Source organism: Chaetura pelagica, unplaced genomic scaffold (genome assembly GCF_000747805.2).
Source record: "Chaetura pelagica isolate M959 unplaced genomic scaffold, ChaPel_1.0 scaffold345, whole genome shotgun sequence".
NCBI classification, from domain to species: Eukaryota; Metazoa; Chordata; class Aves; order Apodiformes; family Apodidae; genus Chaetura; species Chaetura pelagica.
Window position 1 is genome coordinate 1,928,641 of NW_009953962.1, and position 27,665 is coordinate 1,956,305.

The window sequence follows — 27,665 nt, forward strand, 5'->3', positions numbered from 1 at the left end:
AGCTGCCCCCCCACACACATACACACAGGGGGGGTTCAGCGCCGCGTGGAGACGCCATTTTAAGTCAGTTTTGTCGGCTGACTCAAAGGACATTTCATGTTCGTGTAAGGAAATACCTGGTCCTTCACACCAAGCTAAACCAGAAAGTATTCCTGTTTGAAAGAATTCCTCTCCAGTGGAGAAACTGGTCTGGATGTCTCTGGCCCACAACATATCTTTATAAATTGTTTTCACACAGCTTCTTTCTAGACAGGCATTGTGTAAAGTTTTCAAACACATATTGTTCAGTAAGGATACTGATTTTCACCTGTTGTCTGATTCAAAGAGGTTTGCCTAACTAATGTGATTCTGTGTCTTTCTGTTTGTCAGGCAGGAACTCCTCATCCATTTCTCTTTGTGGATTGGTTAATGTGGTGTTACAGGTTGGAACCGGTCAGCCTCACCTCCATCCCTGGAAAGGTGATGGAACAACTTGTTCTTGTCACTATCTCCAGGCACATCAAGGACATGGGGGTCATCAAGAGCAGTCAACATGGTTTTATCAAGGGTAAATCATGTTTGACTAACCTCATAGCCTTCTATGAGGAAATTACTAGGTGGATAGATGATGGTAGAGCGGTAGGTGTGGTTTATCTTGATTTCAGTAAAGCATTTGACACCGTCTCCCACAGCATCCTTGTAGATAAGTTGATCAAGTATGGGTTTGGTGATCAGGTAGTGAGGTGGATTAGGAACTGGTTGAAAGGAAGGAGTCAGAGAGTTGTAGTCAATGGGGCAGAATATGGTTGGAGGTGTGTGACTAGTGGAGTCCCTCAGGGGTCGGTACTAGGACCGGTGTTGTTCAACATCTTCATCAACGACCTGGATGAGGGTATAGAATGTACCCTCAGCAAGTTTGCTGATGACACTAAGCTGGGAGGAGTGGCTGACACACCAGAAGGCTGTGCTGCCATTCAGAGAGACTTAGATAGGTTGGAGAGTTGGGCGGGGAGAAACATGATGAAATTCAACAAGGGGAAGTGCAGAGTTTTACATTTGGGGAAGAACAACACCATGTCCCAGTACAGGTTGGGGGCTGAACTGCTGGAGAGTAGTGTAGGTGAAAGAGACCTGGGGGTCCTGGTAGACAGGAGGATGACCATGAGCCAGCAATGTGCCCTTGTGGCCAAGAAGGCCAATGGCATCCTGGGGTGCATTAGAAAGGGTGTGGTTAGTAGGTCAAGAGAGGTTCTCCTCCCCCTCTATTCTGCATTGGTGAGGCCACATCTGGAGTATTGTGTCCAGTTCTGGGCCCCTCAGTTCAAGAAGGACAGGGAACTGCTTGAAAGAGTCCAGCACAGAGCTACAAAGATGATGAAGGGAGTGGAACATCTGCCTTATGAGGAAAGGCTGAGGGAGCTGAGTCTCTTTAGCTTGGAGAAAAGGAGACTGAGGGGTGACCTCATCAATGTTTACAAATATGTAAGGGGTGAGTGTCAGGGGGACGGAGTTAGGCTTTTCTCAGTGATGACCAGTGATAGGACAAGGGGTAATGGGTGTAAATTGGAGCATAGGAGGTTCAAGGTGAATATCCGAAAAAATTTTTTTCCTGTAAGAGTGACAGAGCCCTGGAACAGGCTGCCCAGGGAGGTTGTGGAGTCTCCTTCACTGGAGACATTCAAAACCCACCTGGATGCGTTCCTGTGTGATGTACTCTAGGTGACCCTGCTCTGGCAGGGGGATTGGACTAGATGATCTTTCGAGGTCCCTTCCAGCCCCTAAGATTCTATGATTCTATGAATCATCCCTGACATTTATTCCTTTCCCTCACAGAGTATGCAATGGATCATTCTCACAAGGGACATATGCAGCTTCTCACACTGGAGGGAAGTGCATATAAGTATCAGTAGAGCATGTTTGAACCTTTAGTAGCAAAATAGACAACATTTTCTATATAGTGTTTTTTTTTGCATCTGTGTTCTTCCCAAATAAGACATCAGACTCAGCTTGGAATCCACGTGCAACTTAGGTCACTGGTGCACCTTAGATAAACAATGATTCTAAGATTCTTTTCCTTAAAGCAGTCTAAGCAAATCTGATTTTTTTATATTTAGTAACTGTATTGGTTAGCAAGGCTTGTGTGCTAATGGCTGGTTAGATATCTCTCATGAAGTTTTTGTTTTCCTACTAATTTCCCACTGATCTGCTGGCATCTGAATTCCTTTAAATTTGCTAGATCTATGATGAACCATAAGCTTCAGCAATGAAATAACTGAACCCAGGAAAAAGAATATTTGTTGCTCCAGCAGACACAGACAGCATCTATGTGACTTACTCAGTTTCCATATGCAATTTTTTTGCAAGCTCTTAAGTATCTGATTCTCTTCTGGGTAAGAGGTGCTTATACTAGTAAGATAAAATTGTAGTTTATGTGAGTAATCTGAGAATTTTGATAAAGTGGCTCACACTTCATCTTTGTCTTCTAGCAATACAAGAAATTAGTGTCAGTTCCCATCAGGTCCCTGACAGTGACTTGTCAGGGAAATAAATTTTATTTCTCTCCTTAGGTTTTTGTTTCCTGAACAACTGGTAAAATAATTCTTAAAGGTTTTAAAAATCAAAATTGTAACAAACTAGTGGTATGAGACAAAGCTTTAAATAATAAAACTCTGAAGAAGAAGAGCTTTACAAGCAAGAACAGAGCATTGAGATTCCTAACTTTGTGAAGAAATCCCAGTTTTGAGCAAGTAAATTTTCTCATGCTTCTATGTGGGGATATTATCTGCAAGATGTTACTTATCTGTCAAACATATACTTTTATTTCTAGTTTCCAATTTAATTTCCCTCTGTGTGTACTGTCTTGAATCACTTTGAATACTTTTCATTGGATACTTGTCAGGTACATCTAACTCTTCTTTGGTGGGTGCCTAGGGTTCATATCTCTCTTACAGTATGCTAGACAGACTCTCCTGCTTGCAGTTAGCAGCCTGTTTCTCACATTCCAGAGATCAACAGGAGTCTCTGTAGCTGAAATGCTAGTTTTCCCATTGCTCTTTTTATAGACATGCCAATTGTACTAACTACTTCTTTAGTGACTTGAGAAGGCTCAAGCAAATGAGCCATCTACAAAATATCTGTTTTTAAATGCAATTGCTCTTGCTTCAGAAAGCAAAAGACTGAATCATCTGCACTTCTTACACACATCTACTTGCTACTGCCTCTCTTCTCTCTATGTCCCAGAATTTTCTATATTTCTGGGAATTTGTTTCTTTTGGACCATGTCTCTTGTCCTTGCAGTTAGTGTGCATCATGTTGGCTCAAGGATACAGCCTCTACTTTTAAAGAACTATACCAGCAACTGATTTGGAAGAATGTGGTTGCTCTGTTTTTTCATTCTTTCAGGTACCATCACTCAAGCTGTTTAATATTCCTTCTGTTTTTATTTTTCTTCTTGGGACTGAAGAAATACACCAGTTTTAGGGGGCTCCATTGGAGACCATAAGTTAGCCATTTTGATGCTGAATTGGATCTTGTTTCACTGAAGAGAGGCAGATATGAATGTATATTTCTACTTTGGACTGGTGCTCAGGAAATAAAATAAGACTTAGAAGTCAAATGCAGTACAGAGCTTGTGAATCAGTAAGTTATGCCTAAAGACTTGCAGAATCACTTTTTTTTTTTTTTCCCCCCATTTCAGTGTTTGCTATGAGAACAGATACTTGAACAAAACAGTCAAAGAACTAAAAGCATTTTTTCTCTTGAGGGTATGTAGTGAAATGTTCTCACCGAAGTTTCTATTTCTTCATTTTATTTTTTAAAAGTTTGCAGCTCTAAATGGTGTGATAGGTACTTTCCTGACTCTTTCCTTTATTTTTCTCCTCAAACTTAGAATTATTTTCAGGCTGACTTTTAAAATGTTATTTAAAAACAAATCACTTAAATTTATTGTTCACTGGCTACTTTTACTAAGGCTGGTAGTATTCTTATGTAAAACCATTCTGTTGACAGATACTGACCTGATGCAGGATGCTAAGGAGTCCTTCCAGACTCAAGCAGGAGGTAGTTTGCTAATTCATCATTAAGGGCAAAGGGGAATAGGAGCTTATATTTGGAAGGAATAAGGCTGTTAAGAGCCTACATCAAGCTATCTTTGAGAATAATCTTAGCAATATGGAAGTACAGTGGGAGTGTTTGTGCAGGATTTGGGAATTTTTTCTTTTATTAAGTACATTAAGCAGATAAAACTCCTGGGAAGAGGCAAAATTTAATCCTTTGGCAGACCTTACTGTGCAGTCAGTTTGGTAGCTCTGTGTTCTTGCTGCTTTTCTCTTTAATAAGCCTTCTGTGGACATCAGTTTCTAGTCTTTCCTTGTTTGTGTGTATATAATGATAAGAAGTTTAAATTTAGGCCCAAGAGCTTTTATTTTAACATCTGTTAATGTTTCTTCTTTTAAATGCTCAGAATCAAGATAGTCTCACATATTGCTACTTTGTTTTACTTTTCCAAAATCAGTAACTTGAATTGTATTTATGTAACCTTAAATGTGCTTATGCTAAATGACTTTTTAATATTAATTTCTTTTTTTGATCTCTCTGATTTAACTTGAAGCCAAAAGACATTTTGGGATTAATTTTTCTTTTCAATTCAATTTTCAGTCAAACTGAAAAGATTTTATTGATACAAAACAGTGTAGCTAAAATTGCATATGAATTTCAATTATGGCAGATCTTTGGTTATTGCTTTTGGTAAAAGTATTTTTCCAGGTGAAACTCTGTGTCAAGGCTGTTACCTCAACAAATGTATCTATTGATTGCTTTTGTGTTTTGCATTGAAATTATTTCAGCTTGGATCACTTAACAAACCCTTTTAGTAAAAATACAGACTGCCTTTGGAACTTTTTGTAGGCAATTGAAATTTTCAGTCAGATGCTTAGTGTAGTAGTTTGCATTTTTGTGCTTTTTAAAATGCTGAGAGAATGGAAAAGAAGGATGCAAGAGTTTAATTCAGAGAATCAGGTTTTGTTTAACCTATGTGTGCGTGTACAGGTGTTCTCCTGTGTAATGACATGTAGTAACTGACTAAAGTAGTCAGGATATTAATTAAAATAGATCATTAACATACTGATAATTGCTATATAAAAACATGGCAGAGAATAGTTACAGGTCAAGGAACACAGCAGTGAAAAGAAATAGTAGATTAGTGCTTTAAAAAATTACAGGGTTTACAGATTTTTGTTGTGGGGAAGCTATGTCTAGTCCAGGGCTGGTAAGAAATCTGTTCTGGGCAGCTTAGTTGCAAATTAAGTGCCAAAGCAATGTATTTTGAGAAATTCTGTATCTTCTCTGTGCTTCATCTGTCTTGTTGCTGAAATTGCAGATACTCTTTTGATAATCCATTGTATTTTGGAACATACAGGATGTTGTTATGGTAACTCAGGTGACAACCTTGGTGTTATGAGAACAAGAAAATTGTAGGATAGTAGGAATAGTGTATGGAGTCCTAATACACTGAGTGAACAGAATAGTCTTTGTGTCATGTTTGCTATCTTTCTGGACTTATATTTCTTCGAAATATACTTTTAGGCAGCTACAGTGAGAATAAAGAAACTGGAAGAAAACATTGAAGTAGAGAGAGCAGCGCATTTGGAATCCAAATTAAATTCAGAGCTTATCCAGGTAAACTTTTTGTTAAATATTTTGTAGAAGTTGAAGTAACACAGGTGATAAAGTTGTAAAGATAAAATCTTCTAAAAATGTAAGACTACCTACTTGCTTCAGTGAAAATACTGAATAGTTTTTTTTGCAGCAAGTGTTAAAATTGTAATAGTTAATAGATGAAATGAGAGAATAGAAAATATCTGCTTTTCAGAGAATATTAATGTTGTTAGAATAAGGAATAAAATATAACACTTGTAAGTTTGGGAATCCCCACTAGCATTTCAACAGTGAGGGGAAAGGACATTTCAAAATAGTTAAACACTGTATCACTGTTTAAATATCCTGCCCTGTATCTTTTGAATGGACACTTAAAGCTGTTTGGAGATACAGTGCATACATCCAGCTTCTCTAGGAGTGAGAGCTTAATGCATCACAGAATCACAGAATTATAGGGGTTGGAAGGGACCTCTGAAGATATCTAGTCCATCACTCTTGCTGGAGTAGGATCACCTACAGTAGGGCACACAGGAGTATGACCAAATGAGTTTTGAAAGTCTCCAGAGACAGAGACTTCACAATCTCTCTGGGCAGCTTGTTCCAGAGCTCTGTTACCCTCAGTATTTTTTCCTTATGTTTAGGTTGAACCTCCTGTGTTCCAGTTTCTGACCATTGCCCCTTGTCACTGACCGTCACTGGGAAGAATCTGGTCTCATTCATACTCCTGACACCTGCTTTTCGAATGAGTTCCCCCCTTTCTGAAACTGCAGATCCAAATATAATAATTCAGAGTACATTTCAGCTTCAAACAAAATAATAGTGTCTGCAGCTATCAATACATTTTGATTCCATGAAAAAATGTGGTACATACATTGAATACCGAGTCTGTCTATCATTGGACTGCATAACATGGGGTTTGACCCAGTAAGGCAGTTATGGTTTATTTTAAGAAGCAAATTTTAAAAAGCTAAGTGACGACTGCTTAGTAATCTCATCCTAACTAAGAAGCCCTTCACACTGGACTTCTGAAAAACTAAGCAAAGAAAAAAAAAGGAGTTTTGGTATCTTTTCTCTGTGTTAAAAAAATTGGTATTGCCATTCTTCAGTCAGTTATTTTCTTGATCTCATAACCTTCTCTATATACAGGCACTTGAATTTTTTAAAGTGACAATTAAACAAGTAGAAAGGAAAGATTTCATATTTTTCATTTCTTCTCTCCACTTTTATAACATATGAAGGAACATGGAGGTTAACATTCCTTAAATTCCTTATCTTTTATGGGTACTTGTAAGATTTGCTTCCTTGTTCATGTAGATGAACAAGCTTCAAGTGTGCTTTGTACTGAGTGGAAGTGTAGCCTTCACTGGTAATTCCACACTTACATGCATCTACTTAAAAAGTAGCGTTTCCCACATAAACTTTAGTAATAATTGAAAGAGGAGAAATCCAGACACCACAAAAGGAGAATAAAAGGTACTTTTGGTCAGCATATGTTTGTTTCAGTTTTGAACTGTAGGCATTCATACACTTGTACATGTGTACAATGCTTTCTGTAGATACGCTTCCACATAGAATAAATAGAATATAGTTACTTGTAAAGGAGAACAGGACACAGAACAGTATTAAAGACCATGAGTTTTTCCTAACTTGCTTCAATTGCCTTCTTGTCATTTGGTAGTTAAGAATTCAAGACCTTGAAGAAGCTTTACAGGTGGAAAAAGCCAGCCAAGCAAAAGCTCTTTCGGATTTAGAAACGATCAAGAAAGAGTTCAAAGAGGTAGAAAATGCATATGAGAGAGAAAAACACAATGCCCAAGAGAACGTGGAAAAACTCAATGTGTAAGTTACCTTTTAAATTAATTGTAAAATGGCAGTAGACAGTTTGAGTACCAATTACACTTTACATACTCTATAGTTTTCAGTCACTGGAAATCAACATCATCTGATGAAATTTGCCAAACCAAGACAAGCTTCAGAACCCGGCATTCCATTAGTAACAGGTCCATATCAGTAACCTTACGTATTAGGTAGAGAAAAAAGAAATTATAGATTATTTTCCAAAGCAAAAGTGTTGAACATAATAAGATTAGAAACACTGTCCCCTGTAGTGTTTGAGAGAGTGTAGGAAAACATGTTGCAGATTTATATAAGATACTTTCTGTATACACTTACATTATTATGAAAAATATTGCTTTTCAGTGAGCTAGATGAATCTTTAAAAGTTCTGTTGAGAACTTATGTAGAATTTATAGTGGATAATCTTTACTGTCAGCTTTCAAATAATTGTGGAAAGTTTTAACTTGGTAATGGAAAATAGAAAGGGGAAGTGTGTGAGAGAAGACAAAATTACTTGGGAGTCTTTTCTTGTTTAGCACAATCTGCTGTGACTTTTTTGGGGGCAGTTTTTGAAATAATGACAGTTTTACGTTCCCCAGGCAGATACAAGGTGCTGAGTACTGAGTCTTCTTCTCTGACTGAATCTAGTATTTATTGGGGTGAGAAAATGTCAGGAAGAAAAATGGTGTTGGAACTTGGGAATGGGTGAAATAAAGGATGGCAGTAGGTAAAGTTTAGGGAAAGGGGTGGAAGCAGACTTAAATTGGGTGGTGCACAGTGGGGGTGTGTGAGAGGCTCAAGGTAGTAGAATGGGTTGAAAAAAGAGAGGTGGCATCTCAGTTTAGGATTATACGAGTGTGTACGTATAGGTATTTATGTTGACTTACTCATACAAGCAATAGTGGCAAACAAAAGAAACTTCCATACAATAAGGAGGCCTGTAGGCCTGAGAGTCCTTCTATAGGCATGTTAGTAACATAGTTACAAACACCTTAGAGCTCTTCATTAAAATAAGGCCAAAAGAAGCCTGAATGTAAGATTGTGCATTTAGGTAAGCCAGAGTCATATTAAAAAAACCACAACAAACCACAAGCTTTTTTTGCTGGAAATAAATTGAATAATTTTTATGTTAAAAATTTGTGAAAATGTGTGAAATATATTATTATAGTAATTCAATGTGATACTTCAGGAAAACTGCAGTCTTCACAGCTGGGACAATTTCCAGATTCTCTATGGTTCTAAAATAGCATCACTGAATTAAACTGTAATCTCATCCTGCCTGGTAGTATTTGCTTTGAGCGTGAGCTCTATGGCAGCAACATGCTTGGCACTAATCTAAGTTCTTTGCCTTTCCTTGAGCTGAAGAAAGTCTGTACCATTGATTTGACATTTTATTTGTTTGGTTTCTTTTTGTTGTTTTGTTTTTAAAAAAAGCTTCTTTGTGTATAAAACAACCTTGTTCAGAGGAATGGCTGTTGGATCAGTAGTTTTATGTAGCAAGCTACTTCACACTGTGTGAGTTTTTCTTGTGTGTAACTTCTTATTCATACAGAGAAGGTGGTTTGGTGGGGTTTTTTTGTTTGTTCATTTGTTTTTCTGGTAGGTTTCTGTATTTGAGTGGTCCAGAAAATATGGAATAATCATGTTACAGATGAAGTCTTTCTCTTCCCTTTTGGCTAAAAAGTTTTCTTCAACTGGTGTTCTCCCAGTGCTTGTTCTTGAACTATTTCTTCAGTCTTTCCAAAGTCTAATATTTCAAGGTCCACCTTTGTTTTTGAGATTAGATCAGCCAAATTCACCAGCCCCAAATGCAACACAGACTTTTAAAATTTATTCATTTTTTAAAATTTGCTTGGTTGCTAATGCCTATTAAGCTGGAGTAGTTTTCAGTCTAGAAGAATCTCTCCTGTCTTGTAAAAATTGCTACCATGTCATGGCTTTCTGTGATCAGTCAGCTGTTAACCGTCTAAGAATCTTCAGATAACATTTACTCCTTCCTTCTGGAAGCTTTGGGAAACTTTCACCTGTTGTTTCTGGCCAAGCCCAAAAACCAGCCCTTGAATTGTATAAGCAGCTCATGTCTGTCATCATATCTGTTATTATGCCTCTTGCATTCTTAGAGAAGAAATGTGCATCTGACTGTAGCTTTTGCTTCTGAAGCTCAATGTAATGAGATTAATGATACTGTTAAATTTCAGGGTGCAGTCAGTCCATATGGGAATTGGCAGATATGTAGAAATTATATCTATGATTTTTTAAAGTACTTAACTTTGGAAATGCAGAACTGCAAAGTTTTTTGTCTTTGTAGCTCTTTAGAAAATGAATGTGAGTCTGAACACAAGTCATGGTTCAGCTTTGATGTAGTCACAAATAAAGGGTTAAAATTACAGAAGATTGCCTGTTCTGGTTTTATATTTTGATGTGAAGTATATGTGGAGTCATGAATTCTGCATAAATTAAATTTAAAAATACAGTAACATATTTTAGTGCTACATATGCACTAAAAATGTAAACGACATATCACACAAATATCCTAGGTCCTGAAAGGAGTGTTAATGAGGAGTGTACACTAGGAATTAGATGTTGGTAAAACAATTTGTTTCTCGTTTTTTAATATGTTTGACAATTTAATGCTTTTATTTGTATGTCTTCATCTGTTCTTTTTAACTTTCATCACAACTGTTCTCTCAGCTACTTCTTTCTATTCTAGTGAATTCTTTATTTTTTTGTTTCTATAAGATGTTTTATCTTAGAGATCTGTGCTCAGTAATAATTTTCAGCACAAGATCCTCTCATGAAGATTCCTTTTGGCCCCACAGAAAATTTCTAAAATATGAGTTCCTCATGGCAATTTTTTTAGAACAATTTTGCTTGGTTGACTTCATCATGCTAGATTCCAGCCCCCCAAAGTGGTATGCATGTACACTTGTTTCCTTAACAAACAATTAAAAGACCTTTTACCTTAAGGAACAGTCTTAAGAGTACTGCCTGCACATGGAATAATGCTGTCCAATTGTTACCATGTGGAGTCGCACTATCGTTTTAAGTGTTGAACATGAGCAACATTCAACAACTCTGTAATTTTTTTCTAATAATTTAGGAATTGCAAATTAGACTTCCTAAGCTAGTGACAGAGATGTGAGTCTTTAAAGGCAGAATTATTCTATTATTAGTAAGAACATGGTCTGAAAATCAAGGAGTGATAATAGAGATAAAATGTGAGATAATTAGAAGCATTTTTTATGGTAGCTGAAGCATCTGCTTAGGGATTTTCCAAACCATTAGAACTTTAGAAGTTTTTACATGGGATCTGCTTTTAAAATTCTAAACTAGTAAGATTAATTAAAAATTGCGAAAATCCATAAATAGTAATTTTCCAACTAAGTCTTTGAGATACTCTTAAAGATACTATTCTGTATTAGATTGTTCAGACCAGCATAAGGATAATGGTTAAATACTGAATCACATTGCTGCATGCAATGATTTGCTCCTTCTGAGAATCTTTTATCTAGATGGGTGAAACTATTTCTTTGAAAAGTGACAGTTTTTGTGTTTAGTGTAGTTCTAATCCATGAAAATATATTTTCAAAATTAAAAGAACTCTTAAGCAAAAACCTTATGCTAATATATATTATTTGGTTGTTAGTGGTTTATATATATGCATATCTGAATATATATATGTACTTGTTGCAGCTAAGGCTAGGAAATGGTTCTTAAGTGTTATGATACCAGTTGCATTAGGAACTTTGAATTTAGTGCTTACAGAGAAGTAGTTGTGTTACTAAAGTGCAAAAAGAACCATAAACAGCCTTCCCCTTTTCCTCTAATCTGGATTGTTCTGTCCGGTACTTTCCCAGGAGAGCAGATTTTTCCTATTTTGTTAGGTTTTTTTGGTACCAGAAAGAATTTGTGCCTACTAAAAGCATTTGTTCTGTATGTTATTTGATATCAGAATAAAATTTGTCTAATATCCAAACAGTACTTTTCACTCGCAATCATCTTTTGATTCAATTATTCCTAGCAGATTCTTCCAAATCAGTTTTTTGGAAACAAATGGGTTTTCATTGAATCCATGAAAACTAACACAGTTAAACAGTTAGTGGCTTTGTTAGTAGAGCTTGAACCAACAGAAACAGCCTATCCTTACAATTTTCTTAGTCCAGACACCTAACTTTCCAGAACTCTACAGAGATAGGTAGTAAAGATCAAGTTTTATCTCAGATGGACATCAATACACTGAGTTCCTCTGGGGTAATTACATGGAGTGGGCAGGAACTGCCTTGTCTGTTTCCTGTGCCTTTATATTCTTTGAAGCATGGAAGTATCAGTAACATTGGTGAATATCAGTGATTGCTTTTACTGGATTCCTTCAGAGAGAATACAAGAGCCTTTGATCTACTTACCTTTGAAGGCTGTGGTCCTTGGACTCCAGACAATGTCAGGCACTTGGCTTTTTCTTATAAGTCATTATTTGGTGTCCTAACATATTTTCCCTTTTTCTGGTGGAGTCCCATGAGTTTCTCTTTAAGCCTTAGTCTTTGGAAAGTCTTGGAGACTTTAATTTGTTGTACTAGAACACTTGCATGTCTTTTTAGCTTGACTTGGTGTAGGATAAAGAATACTGAAGCTGGAAGCTATACAAAGCTGTGAGAATGTATTTTCTCAGATTAAAAAAAGAAAAAAAAAAAAAAAGATGATTGTAGCAAATAAAACCAAGCAAACAAGCTTTTCTAGGTTTCATAATTTATTAATTAGCTCTGAACTCAGTAGCACTATGTAAATTGGAAACAGCATGGGATTTGCTTCTACGTGTGAACTCACTTTTCTTGAAGAGTGAGAGCATGACATAGAATAAATTGAAATTGCCTTTGCTGTGTTTCTGAAAGCTGTGGGAGTAGAAGCTACTTTGGGGGACTGAAACAGGCAAAATCTTTCTCTAAGAATAAGAAATAACCATCTACAGCTAAAAATAATAATTAAGCAGGCACACAGGTATTTAAAGGACTGACAAAGTAGTCTTTCAGCTAAAAAGATACATTCATCTATAAGTCAAAGTGAGGAACTGACAATATTGATTCAAAAGTTTGAATGTTGGGGGAACTTTAAGCCCTTTGCATTACTATCAATTCTAGTGAGACAGTAGTGATAGAAGAGATAAAGAAATAAGAGAAACTTGGATGTACTCACTGCTAAGAGTTACATCAAAGAATAGTTCAGAGTGAAAGGGATCTGTAGTCCAACCTTCTGTTCAAACCAGGATCAGCTATGAGATCAGGTTGCTCAGGCCTTCACCCAGTTAGGTCTTGAAAACCTCAAAAAATGGAGGTGGCAGAACTTCTTTGGGAACCTCTTCCACTGTTTGACTGTCATTAATGTGGAAAAAGTTTTTCCTTGTATCAATCTATTTAGATTTGATTGTGACAGTTGTTTCTTGTCCCTCAGTCACACACTGCTGTGAACTTCAACTCTTCTTCATGTTGGTGACCCTCCCTGAGCTCACTCCAACTTATTCCCTATGTCAGGGAGGAGGTATGTGCTTAAAACCAATCATTACAGAATCATAGAATCGTTAAGGTTGGAAGGGACCTTAAAGATCATCAGGTTCCAACCCCCTGCCATGAGCAGGGAACCCTACCACTAGATCAGGTTGCACAAAACCTCATCCAACCTGGCCTTAAAAACCTCGAGGGATGGGGCATCAACAACCTCCCTGGTCATTCCAGTTCCTCACCACCCTTATAGTGAAGAACTTCTTCCTAATATCTCACCTAAATCTTGCCTCTCTCACATTAAAACCATTACCCCTTGACCTGTCACTATATTCTCTGATGAAAAGCCCCTCCCCAGCTTTCCTGTAGGTCCCTTTCAAGTACTGAAAGGTGCTGTAAGGTCTTCCCAGAGCCTTCTCTTCTCTAGGCTGGACAGCCCCAATTCTCTTAGTCTGTCTTCATAGCAGAGCTGCTCCAGGCCTTTGATCACCTTGGTAGCCCGGGGCACCAGAACTGTGTGCAGTACTCCAGGTGGGGTCTTACCAGAGCAGAGCAGAGGGGCAGAATCACCTCCCTGGCCCTGCTGGCCACACTTCTTCTGATGCAGCTCAGGACACAACTGGCTGTCTGGGCTCCAGCACACACTGGTGGCTCATGTGGAGCTTCTCACCTGCTACCACCCCCAAAAGCATGTGAAGAGAAGACTCTTCTGTCTTCCACTGTGCTATGGAGTGGACACACACTGAGCTATAAGCCATGATCCAGCAACCCACTAGGAAGGACTTTCAGCCTGTTGTTGTGGACGAATGCAACCAGGAGCAGTCCAAATACAGTAACATGTTCTTACTTCTTCTACTTAAAACTAAGCACAAATATAACTTTTAGAGTTAAGCCCTAAAATATAAGTAGTTGGATAGGTCTGAAACTAATTATTGCAAAACTTGTAGTGAATTATAACCCAAAGTACATTTTAATCGGATTCTAATGTTTTCTTTTTTTAAGTTGACAGTTGGAGTCCCATCTGGCTTCATTTCTCACAACAGAATCTATTTTATATTATAATACTTCCAATATGGTTATTACTATTGTTGGTTGTAAAAAACAGTAAAGTTTCAGCCTGGACAATTTCATCTGGCCTTCAGATAAAGCTGGCTCAACTTTCAATGTATTGTTGCTCAGCACATTCGAAGTTATGCAGCACTGAAAGGAACAGCAAATAGCCAGAGAAAAATGTAGCATTGCCTGATTTTTTAGTATATCCCTTAAAAACAGCTGGTTCAAATGCGTAAAGCATTAAAAATAGAAATAAATTGCATTCAAATCCACTATTGTTTTTTTTAAAGGCAAAGATCCAGATTCTCTGCTTATGACATTATTTTACCCAAAGGAACAACTCTATTCAGATAATTAGAAAGACAAAATAGTGAACACAAAAATAGTGAACACGTTACTTGTTCTATCTGTATGCCCACAGCTCTGCACACTAGCACCAAAAGCAATTCCTCCACCACCAGTGGTGGAGTGGTGGGCAGTGAGGTGATTTACAAGCCCTGCTTTGTCTGCAGGTGATGATTTGCAGCAACTGACCATCCTCAGGAAATTGTCAGTCCAAAGGGCAGAAGTTTCACAGAATCACAAAACTGTACACAGTATTCCAGGTGTGGCCTCACCAGAGCAGAGGCCCCTCCATGGCCCTGCTGGCCACACTTCTTTTGATGCAGCCCAGGATGCAGTTGCTCTCTGGGCTCCAGCACACACTGGCGGCTCATGTCGAGCTTCTCATCTACTCTCTTAATGTCAGGGTCGTGGGTTCGAGCCCCACGTTGGGTGCTAATAAATTATAGGTAGATGACATCAGTTGCTCTGCCACGACCCACCATCTCTGTAGCCTTGTTGCAGAAGGTCACCAGATTGGTCAGGCATGACTTGCCCTTAGTGAAGCCATGTTGGCTGTCACCAATCACCTCTTAATTTTCCATGTGCCCTAGCAGACTTTCCAGGAGGATCTGCTCCATGACCTTGCCAGGCACAGAGGTGAGACTGACTGACCTGCAGTTCCCTGACTCTTCCTTTTTCCCCTTTTTAAAAATAGGAGCTATGTTCCCTTTTTTTTTCCAATGAGCAGGAACCTCACCAGGCTGCCATGACCTCTCAGATATGATGGACAGAGGCTTAGCAATTGCATCCACCATCTCCCTCAGGATCCATGGGTAAATCCCATCAGGTCCCATAGGTTTATGCACCTTCAGGTTCTTCAGGTGGTCATGAACCTGCTCTATTCCTACAGTGGGGTTAATTAATTCTCCCGGCCCCTGCTTTCACCTTCTGTGGCCTTTGTGTTGAGGTTGGAGCACTTGCCAGACAAGACTAAAGCAAAGAAGTCATTGAGAACCTCAGCCTTCTAACCACAGCCTTCCTGCGTTACTGTCTTGCCCATTTCCTTCAGGAGAGGCCTCCATTCTCCTTGGATGTCCTTTTCTCCCCAACATACCTAAAGAAGCTTCTCTTACTGTTTCTACTTGATTTCCTCTTAGTTGGGATGCAACGGTCTTGGGCCTGGAGAAGATTATCTTTAAATATCAACCAGCTTTTGTGGGTCCCTCTGACCTCCAGGATGTTATCCCAGGACATTCTCTTCAGCAGATTCCTGAAGAGGCTGAGATCTGCCCTTCTGAAGTCAAGGGTAGTAAGCTTGCTGTGAGCCCTCCTTGCTGCCCTAAGGATCTTGAACTCCACCATTTCATGGTCACTACAACCCAGGCTGCCCTTGAGCTTTTGTCCACAGATCTTGTCATTTTATCATGGAATGTTACTGAGGTGGCCAGATCCTCACTGAATGTTCCCAATCACCTTTTTCTCTTTTGTGATCCCAGAAATTTGTTCCAATAGGACTTCCCTAGACTGAAAGGAAGCTTAACTCGTCTGTAGTTCCTTGGCTTGTACTTTTGCCCTTTTTCAAATATAGGTGTGACATTTGGCTCTCTCTGTTTGTCAGGGTGCTCCCACAGTCTCTGGGACCTTTCAAAGGTGATAATGAGCTGTGACACTGGCTAACTTTCTCAAAACCTTTGAGTGCATGGGAGCTGTCCTCTTCATTATCTATGGGTTGAGTTTCTGCAGGTAATCCAAGACTTAATTCTCACATACTACAAGTAACTGTTCTCCTCTTTGAGCACTTTTATTGATCATAGGAGCCTGGGAGACCTTGTCAGGGAAGACTGAGGCAAAAAAGACAATGAGTGTGGTGACCTTATATGTCCACTGTTGATAAATTACCTGATCTGTGTAGAAGCAGGTCCATGTTTCTTTCCTACCTTTTTATAGTAGTACTAAAATCTCTTACTGTTGTCTTTGTTATCCTTTGCAAACATCAGTTCTAGGTGAGCTTTTGGCTTTCCTGACCATGCCTACATACTCAGGCAGTCTTTATAAATTCTACTTTGGATTCCTGTTCTTGCTTCTTCCTCCTGTGTGGTGTTGTTTAGCCTTGTAACTTTCTCGTGAGTTGCCTGTTTAGCCTTGCCAGTGTCTTTATATGTCTGTTTTGCTGAGTACCAGGAGGCCTGATACAGTATGAGAAGTATTTGAAATTTTGGGAACAGTCTGATAGTAGAAAAATTTGAAGTTATGCCTTTTTTAGTAGAATGTAGTCAGATTATATGGAAACTTTAAGAGCAAGCTTAGTATGTGAAATCAGTGTTGATTATACAAGATAGGATGTGATCTTTCTGGAGACCATGTTAATTAAAATAGGATGAATTCTGCTTATTATATACAATTTGAAGGCCATATCCAAATGAATTTAAAACTTGAAGCCATGGCCAATGCCTTCAAGTTTCAACATGGCCAACAAAAGTACTAGGAAATGAAAAAAACTCCAAACATAACCGCTTCTTGAAAAGCCTTTCCTAGAAAGAATATATAACTTTACTTAAAAAAAATAATTTTGGAAGCCATATGATGTGCTAAAATATCTGTTGATTACCTTTAAAAGGATATAGTATACTGGACAAAATAATTTTTGGTAAAAATGTTCTATTCTGAAACTTTCCAGGTTAGAAAAAGAGTGTTTCTCCATAAAGAAGCAAATGGATGAGAAGATAGAGGAAAAGAAGAAGATAATTAAAGACCTCTCTGAGACACTAGTATCTAATCAAAACACCTGCAGAGAATTACAGGAGGAACTTGTAGTGGTAAGACAAAAGGCCTGTGGCATTTCCTGTTTAGGATTTTTAAAACGTACTGTGAATATAATTTGCATTTACTGTGCTGAGCTGTGTAAGAGCTCTGCCATTGTGTTACTCTGAGTTTACTTATGTTACTTTGTTTTGTAAAACATGAGTACATATAGCTCATACTCTGAGAAGCCAATTAAAATATATTTTAAGTGATACTCCATGTATTTAACTGGAGATCTACTTGCAGAAAAAAATATTTTACAGTTATGTCTACGAATAAAGAGTAAATTGCTTTTGCATTCCTAGCGAAGAGGACAATTTGTAGATACAGATCATGATTTCTTGTGAAGAATGTTCTTTCTACCCAAGCTTTTTGCTTCTTCAGGCTTGGTTAGCTACCATTGTAGGCTTGTTTATTTCTGTTTCACATAATGTTTTGGTTTTAGTGCAAGCATTTGACAGTAAAAATTGCTTGAAAATCACTTGTTTGAAGGTGACAAAGCAGAAGGAATTTTTTTTTTGTTTTCTTGTGGATTTGGCTTGTTGGATGTATTTTATAGGATTACTTTCTGAAAATTTTCTCCTTTGATATGACCAGTTGGGCCTTCCCACTGTCTCCATTCACCTCAGCTTTGAATAACAATTTTGCCATCCTGTCATATAGTAGCAGGGAGAAAGAAAGAAAAGATGTGAGGGTATCTAGAAAGCCTTCTCACCTTCCACTGTGTAGTAGCATTTAAAGTATTTCTATACTTAGGCAATGTAAAATTTTTGAAACTGGCTTGTGAATTTCTTCTTTTTCTCTCTCTTGGAGCTATGAATAAAGAAGGTAAACGTGGCCTGTTTCCTGCTGCTACCAGGCATTGTGCTAATCAGTGGGCATGAGCAGAGCACCTTCATCAGAGCATCTTCATCTTCAGACTTGTTGATGTCTTTTGTTCAATGGATGGAGTTATTCCAGACATTATGTTATTGTTGTCCATTTCCCAGACAGACTGGTAGCTAACAAATGGAAGAAAAGTTAAATCGACCCCCCCTTTTTTTCCTGGGAGAATCACAGCTTCTTCCATGCATGCATTAATGTATTAAATGACATCTACTGGCCTAGTAAACCTGAAAAAGTCATCTTACCATGGATAATAGGAATATGAAGAGACAAAAACCAACTGTCTCCTCTAGCTGCAGTCATTAATGGTTGCTATTTATTAATATAAAATAAAATTCCAAGCAGAAAAACTTACACTAGGAACCTTGAGTGGTTGCTAGGTATCACTGTGATACCTAGCTTTCTTTTTCAATTTGTGTTCCTTAGTAAAATGTATGTTAAACCTGACAGGAATTCATGACAAAATTCCATTAATGATCAAGGTTTCTGGCAACGGCAATAGTGGCAATGGTGTACTCAGAATGAACATTACATGACTGAAAAGTAAAAAACAGAATGGATTGTCTCAGTTAAAAGAACTGTCTTATTCATAGAACCAGTTGTTTTAATTGTTTTACTGGAATGATTGCAGACCAGAATACTGTCTTGAACAGGTAATAAAAATACTAATATTCTGAGGAGTTGTATTAGTGGTTCCTAAAGGGATTAGATTTTTATCACCTTGGATGGCTTTGTATTTTTCCTGAAGACTTTGTATTTGTTTGGGAAGCAGGAGTTGCCTGTGTGTGGTCTTGTTTACTCAGTCGGGAAAGCTTTCTGTTATTCTTCTTCCAAAAATGAAAAATCAGAAGACTCTAGGAGAAACTTAGATAACACTTCATATCCTGTTATTAGGCTACCCAGTAGCCATACTAAAATTGTGTGAAAATGTCACTGTGTTCCCTTCATTCCCCCCTCCTGCTTTCTTGATCTGTTTGTTACTTTCCGATATCTATACTATTATTTGACATCCTGAATATATCCTTTCAACTCCAGTCTGATAATCTTATAATAATTTCTCACTGTACTGGTTTACTACAAGTTAATGGTTTTTATTTGTAGAATGTTTGGGAAATACAACCAAACTAGTGAAGGCTTGTTCTTCTTAGAGAAACAGACTTATGCAGGAACAAAAGGCATTCATTGGAAACTTTATAAGAAAAATAAGGTTATGGGTTTTGTTTTTTTTTATGGTTCACTTGCATCTATAGGAAAGAAGTTGTGCTGCTTTTAATTTTAAATATCAGCATGTGGCAGAAGTTAGCCAGGATTTTGCATGGATCAAATGTGATAAGATCTGTTGGTATCAAACAAAACTGCTTACGATTGTTCAGCATGAGCAGACTTTCAAGATTTCCATTATGTTTTGCTGAGGAAATTGGTCTCAAGCTTTTCATTATTTCCAGCTAAGACTTTAAGAAATTTTTTTACTTGAAGAATAGCACTTTGGAAGAATGGCCATTGTGACTCAGGACTTGTTTTAAGTTGAAACAGCCCCAACTCTATTCCTGTCCCATGGAAAGAATATGAGGTGTCTTTATTAATTTTAAAAGGCACTCAGGAAATTTACATTTCTGGCATCTAGTAGTGGATGATCTCTAATTCCTGGTATCGGTCAAATGAGAGATGTTGAACCTTTATTTAATGGGAAATGTTTTTTTGAAATTTGGGGAGCTTGCCAATTAACTGGAATGCATATTAGGAATCTGAAGTACTTAAAAGTTGTGTATTTTAATATAATTTCTTTTAACTGAGAAGAACTGTGCATTAGTCCATGTGCAAGAAAGTCACACAGGAAAATCCCTGAAAGTATAAACAAAGTAGAGAAAATTCCTCTTGGAATAATAGCAGTTCGTTGTGGGACAGGAGCCCAGTTCCCTGCATGATAGTACTGGAGTTTTGATAAGTTAATTTTGAAAAAGCCTCATACTCCTGCCTATATGTTTATTTTTTAGATGTTACTGAACTTGAGCTACACATGCACATTTGCAGCACCAGGCCATGAGGACTATTTTGGAAGAGTGCATAGAGTTTGCATTTATTCAGCAGTGGCATTTGGAAAATGCTGAAAAATCAATGGAACGTTTTTTCTGTCTTGTAACAAGTGGTGGAATAATATTGAGTAGTGGTAGTTAAGGAAAATATCTCTGCAACCCAGGAAGCAGGGAATTGCTCAGATAAATGCAAATACCCTAATTCTGGAAGATTAGCATAATTCTGACAGTGGATGGAATAATATAAACTTATGAGTAGTAGCTCTTCCTCATAACTCTGTTTATCCTTATAGATAAGGATATAAAAGCATTTGGAAAAAAATATTTTCTCCTGGTTGGACCCAATAGTGCCTGTAATGAAGAATACTTGGCTTCTGTTTAATTTCTGTAAAAGTGCTGTTTTAAAATTGACAGTTAAATAAATGTATTGCCAAACACTTTTTTCTACCAAAATGTAGAAAGGAATGTTTTGTCCATAAGGAATGTTAAGCGACAGTGGGAGCCTTCTTAAGGCCATGAAGTTTGACTTTGTGAAGCATTGTATATTCTATAATCCAGCATATATTTTGGGTTAAAAAGTATTAATTTGCTTCCATATTGTTTGTTTTCTAGCCTTCTGTTCTGAGTATTTTATGAGGGAGGGAATTTTGTTTGGGTGGGTATAGGAAATATTCCTAATGTATTTTGAGAATTTTAAATTCCTGAGTGTTTATGCAAACTTCACAAGAAAACTTCACCATTGATCTCAGGGACCTGTGATTCCTGATGGCAGGTTCTACCAGTAAAGACTGAGGTGAAGAAGGCATTGAGAAGGCCTTTCCTTCCTCCTAGTCACCAGATCCCCTGCCCCATTCAGCATCAGGTCCCCATTTTGCCTAGTCTGCTGTATTTCAGGAAGCCTTTCCTGTTGCCCTTCACATCCCCAGTCAGATTCAACTTTAGGTAGATTTTGGCATTCCTAAGCTTATCCCTCTGAACATGGACAGTGCCTCTGTATTTCTTCCAGGTCACCTATGCCTCCTTCCACCTCCTTTATGCTTCCTATTAATATTTTAATTTAGTTAGGACCTCCTTGTGCTTTGTGCTACCTTTCATTTTCAAGGTAATTTTCAAGGATCACTTCCAAGGTCAAGAATGATCCATCATGATGTGCAGGAAGTCAAGCAAAGTCAGCATAAAGCTTGCTTTACTAGTGTTGTTTCACCTGTTTCTAGCAATGTGGTCTGGGAAGCAAATTCTTTTTAGCACTTTGTCAACTGATTTCCCTTTTGAAGTAATCTAAGGAATGAGTGCCTTTCCAGCGGTTCTGTAGGACTGAAATCCTCTAAGACAAATATGAAGATGGATGGAGCTGCTGAGAGGGAATTAATCTCATCTCCTGGAATAGCTGGATCTGGCAGAAGATACCTTTCAGCAGCTTCAGTTGATTATGTTTGACTTTTACACTTGTGGACTCCGGTTTTTTTCCTTTTCAGGGAATTATATACACTTGTTTTTGTTCAGACTGAAGAAAAGTTAAGGGAGATACAGCTACTGCCGTGGACTGTCAAATGGGTGCTTGTGGGGAAGACAGATCTACATTCTCCTTAGGACAGTGTAATGGAAGTATGAGACAAAACAGAAGTTTTAGAAAGGGAAGTTGTAATTACCTGTAAGGGGCAGAAAGCTTTACAGTGAGGACTGTGAGATATTGGAGCAGGTTGTCTAGAGGGATTGTTGAACTCTATCCTTCAAGACACTCAAAACTTGACTTGACAAGACACTGAGCAACCTAGCCTGGCTTCAAGCATGGCCTTACTTTGAGTGGGGAGTGGGAACAGATGATCTCCGGAGATCCTGTCAGCTTAAATTATTCCACTGTTTTATGTCTCCACACATTCTTATTAGATGTATGTCAGTGAGACATAAGAAGTTAGGTTGATACTTTCAGACCCTTTTGGACTCCTAGACTGTGCCTGGATTTCCAGCACTGTAGTTTACAATATGTTTCTTTAATTTCTGATAATGAGAACAGTGATTGAAAATGGAAATTAGAAAGAAAAGATTCTAAATAGTTCGCAACTGAAGTGTAGAGAAACTGGCTAGTGCAAGGAATTTACTTTTGATCTTTTTTGATGTGAAAAAAAACCCCCTAAAATTGGCTAGGGAGTGTAGACGCAGTTGGCAAACAATGCACAGTGAAGTGGTGAAGGCTGATAGACTGGAATGTACTAAATTGTGGTAAATGAACTAAAAATGAAAAAGTTGGCTAAGAAGAATGAAAAAAAATTTCTCACGTTTGACTTTTGCATGGGAAAAGGTTTTTCTGGGAAGATTTAGTCTGACCTTGTCTGTGCTGGAGTGGTTTATGTAAAAAGAATATTTATTTTACTGTGATGCTGATCATATTGTTATAGTTTCTGATTTGTAATATGTGAGGTCTTTGAGATGGTATCAGTACATGAGAGTAAATAATTTTTTGTGTTTGCATCTCATAAAATATTTTTACTGGAGCTTAGCAGTTACAAGCTCTATTTGTGTAGATAGATTTATAGAATAAGAATTAAAGCTTAGGTTTGTTTTTAATGTATAGAAGTGGTTTGGAAATTCTTAATGAAGTGTAGTACAAACTCTCACACAAGGAAAGGCATGTAAATGCTACAGGGGACCTAACACCGAAATACACTTATTAATAATATATTAGTTGATGTACAGTACATATAATTAAAATTGAAAGAGTAAAGCTAATTTATAAAATATTTAAACTGAACAGTGAAGAACACTGCAGAGAATTAAATGCATTCCTTAGTTTTTTTGCCTGACAGTTATATGCTACCAGTAAGTAGCAGATTTCCTGGGGAGGATATTTCCCACACTTGAGAAATTGACTGGATCTTTACACCTGCAGCAAAGCATAACTGCAGCAACAGTTTATAGATAGGATAGAAAACAGTAGGATTTTTCTCAGTACAAAAAGGATAACCTTCATCAGGAATTAGAAATAATGCAAATAGATGTTAGAATTTAGAATAAAAATAAATTGAGTAATTAAAAGTAATGAGACATCTTTGAGCAGAACCTTTGTCATAAGAAAATAATGTTTATTTAAATCTAGTTTCTCCTTGATTTGGGTAGGAGGGGTTGTTTGGAGGTTTGGGGTTGTTTGGCTTGTTTTTGTTCGGTTTTTTTGTTGACTTGTGAGACTTAATACTTTGTGCTAGTCAGCTGCTAAAACTGTACATTTCTTTGAGAAGTCAGAACTGCCACAAGAACCTTGGTCTTGTCTGGAATAAGGCATGTATGTCTTTGAAAATTGCAAGTGTTAATAACAGATATCAATTGAAGTAATTATTTGACCTAGTCTTTCTATTGTGGTGATTAAATAAATGTGCTGTAATACCTATTTACCTTCAGAATAAAACCAATGTCTTGATTTGAACAATGGCTTGCACCTAAGTGAACATCTTTCTTTAAGAAAATTCGATGATAGGAGCCGAAGGGCTTTGCTGCTTTATATTCCATGCATAAGAAGGAGGTTTTGATATTGAAGAAATCGCTATCAAGCATGGAAGATGGTAACAATTAAAGTAGGCAGGTTTGCAATGAGAATAGGTGTGGGATTTGACTGAGTGCCAGATGATGAATTTCTAGCCTGTCTGCCAGTAGTTTGGTGTCTTTCTGGATGCCCTTGTAGGGTGTAACAATAGATTTCATTGCTTCCTTAGATGGGCAGCAGTTAATTAATGTTCATTAAGGTATTTTTAAAGAGAAGATCAAGACTAGGTTACATTTTTCTTTTTCTTTGGACCACTTGAAGCCTTTAATTCTCTTTTAAATGTATTTCAGGGTTCTGTGTTACTTATTTGTGATGTCATGTTAGGTCTCCTGGCTCAAGAAAAGGGGTAACAAGAAATATAGCAGGAATTTGAATTTAAAGGTGAAAAAAAATGCCACTGTCATTTGTATTTCTTCTCTTTACCATTTTAATGCATTTCTTTTTTTACCCTCTCTTTTCTTGCCTGTATCTCCTGTCAAATAAAGGCCAAGAAACACCAGGTCTTTCTAACAGAGACGTATGAAAACAACATGAAAGAGCTGAAGTTACCCTTGGACAGCTTTGCTATGTCAGGCCAGCGGACAGCAGGTTAGTTGAAGGTATAAAATGACAGATGCATCTGTCAATGTTCCAAAGTCACTACATTGTGGGAATTCTGCAGATGCCTCTTGCATTCCCTCTTCTCAACATGCTTTGATTTGATGACATGATAAGAGCAGTTCTCACAGCAGTCAAATGGCCTTGCTGGCTGAGAAAGGGTGACGGAATGTGGACCTGCTGTTGTCAGCCCAGAGCTTGATTTACAAATGCTGGGGTGTATATGATCGGTCAGAAAAGGGCTCACTTGCTGTGCTCTAAATCCAACTGAGAAAAAAGTCCTTACAGTATACCTGCAAAGGGAACAGATGTTTTGCCTGAACTGAGCCAAATTCTGAGGCAACCTTCAGCAACTTAAAGGTCATATATTCAAAAAGGTTGTGTAGGACACATGATATAACACAGTAGTTTTTACTGTTGATTGTGGACTAGTACTGAATTGCATTCATTTGATCCAATACTGAACATATATTTATCTGTTTGAATTAAAATTAATTGTAAGTCAGTGATTGTGACTCTGATACCTAGCTTTATATGTAATTATTATATCAAACTCAACAAACTGCTACCTTCTTAAACATTTAAATAGCAGCTGACATAAGCAAGCAGAACTTTAACATCAAAGTGAGTAATTTTTTAAAAAGGTAAAATAGTACACTGCTTAAAATCTTAATTTAAAACTACCTATTAAAGTTTTCTCTTCGTTTCCTGTTAGAAAATCACATATTGGACACAATACTTGCATCTTACAGTGTAGATAAAGTGTAATAAAACAGGCAAAATATTGTCTAAAGATCAAGTGTGTTTATTTTATGTAAATTGTCATTATATGTTTCTGCGCTTTTTAGCAACAATAGACGTACATGGGTCATAGAACACTTTTAAATGGAGATGTATTTTTTTATATCTCTGCTAACAACTTTTTGTTTGTTTGTTTGTTTGTTTGTTTTTGGTTTTTTAGAGACTGGTACTGTTAAAATCACGTAAAGAAACTTTCTGATTTCTCTTGTCCTTAAAAATCTACCCTGGAATCTATGAAGCTTGATTTTCTTACATGGGCTATATGGGCTTTTTTACTTCTTATTTGGGAACTGGTATTAGTTTTATTCTGTAATTATAAACATAATCCCTGTGTGTAATATCTCTAGGTTTACTGTAGATATGTCAGACTGAAAAGCTCTTCAAAACTGTATGTTTTCTTCCATCTTGCAAAGTGTCACATGCCCAAAGGGGTGTCAGCTGTTCTGGAGGGAGCTGGGTTTGCTGCCAAAGTGCAGTTTCCAAAGCAATAAGTGTTTTTTGGGTAGGCTTTCTGTTCTCCCTAGTGGTTAACCTTGCAGAGAACAGCTTTGACCTGGTTCTGTAATACTAAGAATTCAGTAACTCCAGTATTAATTTGCTTTTTTAAGGTAAACTTTGAAAGATCTTACTTAAAGAAATTTTTTTTTAAGCTTTAGCATCTCCTGCAAAGGTTCAGTTGAGGCAGAAAGTAAAATTTAGCTCTGCTGTGGATTGAGTCTTTATGGCTAATATTAAAATGGACATTAACTGAGACATTTGTTCTATGTATGTTCTACGCTTCTAAGTGTGAAATTTAGGTTTTTAGTGCTGTTGCCTTACTGAGCTGTGCTTATAAATTTATTATGTAACAAGTATTTCTTTCAGTTTTCAAAATGTTGTTTAATGTAATCATATTTGAAATGGGAATGCCAAGGTGCCAATAAAAGTAAACATGTTGAATGAATCTGTGTAGTGTAATTAGCAGATGAGGGGCTAAATGAACCACAGCTAGCTGAGCAGTCATTCTTCCTTGTTTTACTTTATAACTTTTTCCTCAAGTGGTTGAAAGATATACTTAAAAACCTGCCAGTGTTAAAGGTCCAGCCCCTTAATTTAAGTATGGATGGAGCTGTGATTATTGGGCTATACAGGGAAATGAAGAGAAGACTTTATCGTTTTAAGATTAAAACCCGGGATATTTTAAAAAGTTATTTTTTTCTTCATACTTCCCAAAATAACAAGGGTAAGTCTGTGTCTTCTCCTTTTCTAGTGACCTTTTAAAGTTTTTCTCGGTGTTGTTGTTCTTATTGGGCAATTTGCATTATTTCAGTTTTTCCCTGTTCAGTTTTTAATATTTTGCAGTTATTTGCAGTTGTCTTCACTTCAGGAAAAAAAAAAGACTAACTGAACTCAGTATAAAATGCCAGAAGTGTTAGTGGCTTTGAGTTATTGTCACCATTTATTGAAGGCCAACAGTATTGCTTTGGTCAAAAATCTAAACCACAGCACCACATAAGCTGCAACAAAGAAAGTTAACTCCATTGTAGACACGCCCAGTACTGTTAGGAGAAAGTCTGAAGCAGTACATTTAAGAGTTTACTCACTCGTACACCTCCTGTCAGGCTTTTACTGAATCTGGCATTTCCTTACTCCAAACTCTTAGGTGATATACAGGGAAATATTTTCAAGTATTGGGTTTGCTTTTACCTTGTTACTGAAGTAAGGCCCCTCCAGCAAGCAAGTGCTCCTTTGATTGTGATGCAGGTCTCCTGCATAACTGTATGGAGACAAACAACATTTGGCCAGTGTTGTTCAGCTAGTGCAGGAAACTGGACTATGGCATTTCTGTTGGCAGACTGAGCTACCTAGAAAATAGAGTTGAAGCGAAGACAAGGACTGCCAGCATGGAAAGTTTATTGGTAGAAGTCTGGTTTTGGCAAACATGATACTAAGATACTTCAGAGGCATGTTTCAGTGACAGCATGGCCAGCTGGGGCTTCAGAAATGAAGATGCATTGTTTAGACAGCTTGATGAAAACTGTGGGATGGAATACAACCCCTAAATTGACTTAATAGGTATTATTTTGAACTGAATGAGAATTGTAGTTACAAGTTCGCTAGAGCTATAAGTATGTCAGAATAGTGCTTTCTTCTATGCACAGGACCACTGCAACATGTGCCAACAATGGACAGAAGTAGTTGCAAAAAATCGTTCTTGTAATTGAGAAGAGACAACTGGAGCCCTTTTGCATCCTTAACTATTGCTATGGTTAAGGGATGAAAATGACAGTAGGGTGTTACTTATCTCTTTCCTAAATGTGAAATCTAAACTTCTCACAAAAAGTTAGAATTTATGAATTATTCTTAGGTTGATTCTAGGTGTAACATTGGTGTTTGGGACATCTCCAGGACTCAGAAGTTTGGCTAAGGGCACTGCAGTCTCATTAAGAAGATTTTGCTTTTCCCTGACAGTGTAGACCATTACAGTAGGTGTCCGCTGGAGAGCCTGGTAGGACAGAGCAGAAATCTGTCACTGGGATGTGTGTTCTTTTTACGTTCATTGCATGCTGTAGAGCAGATCTTGCTTCTCTTACTGAAAGTCATCTTGCAAACCTGCACTGCTTTGACAAGGTGTGACATTGATAGTAACAACTGGCTGGCAACCTGAAGTGAAAAGTTAGTGTCCAATCTGAATAG

At 37.5% G+C, this 27,665-nt stretch overlaps 1 protein-coding gene across 1 annotated transcript in view; it reads left to right on the plus strand.

Annotated features, from left to right (window-relative positions):
- Positions 1–27,665, plus strand: part of CCDC171 (coiled-coil domain containing 171) — a 144,349-nt gene that overhangs the window by 26,653 nt on the left and 90,031 nt on the right. Inside the window, exons 6-9 of the mRNA XM_010001935.1 lie at positions 5,563–5,655; positions 7,313–7,473; positions 17,014–17,152; positions 24,077–24,179. Coding sequence (XP_010000237.1) covers positions 5,563–5,655; positions 7,313–7,473; positions 17,014–17,152; positions 24,077–24,179 — 496 coding nt within the window. The remainder of the gene's footprint in view (positions 1–5,562; positions 5,656–7,312; positions 7,474–17,013; positions 17,153–24,076; positions 24,180–27,665) is intronic.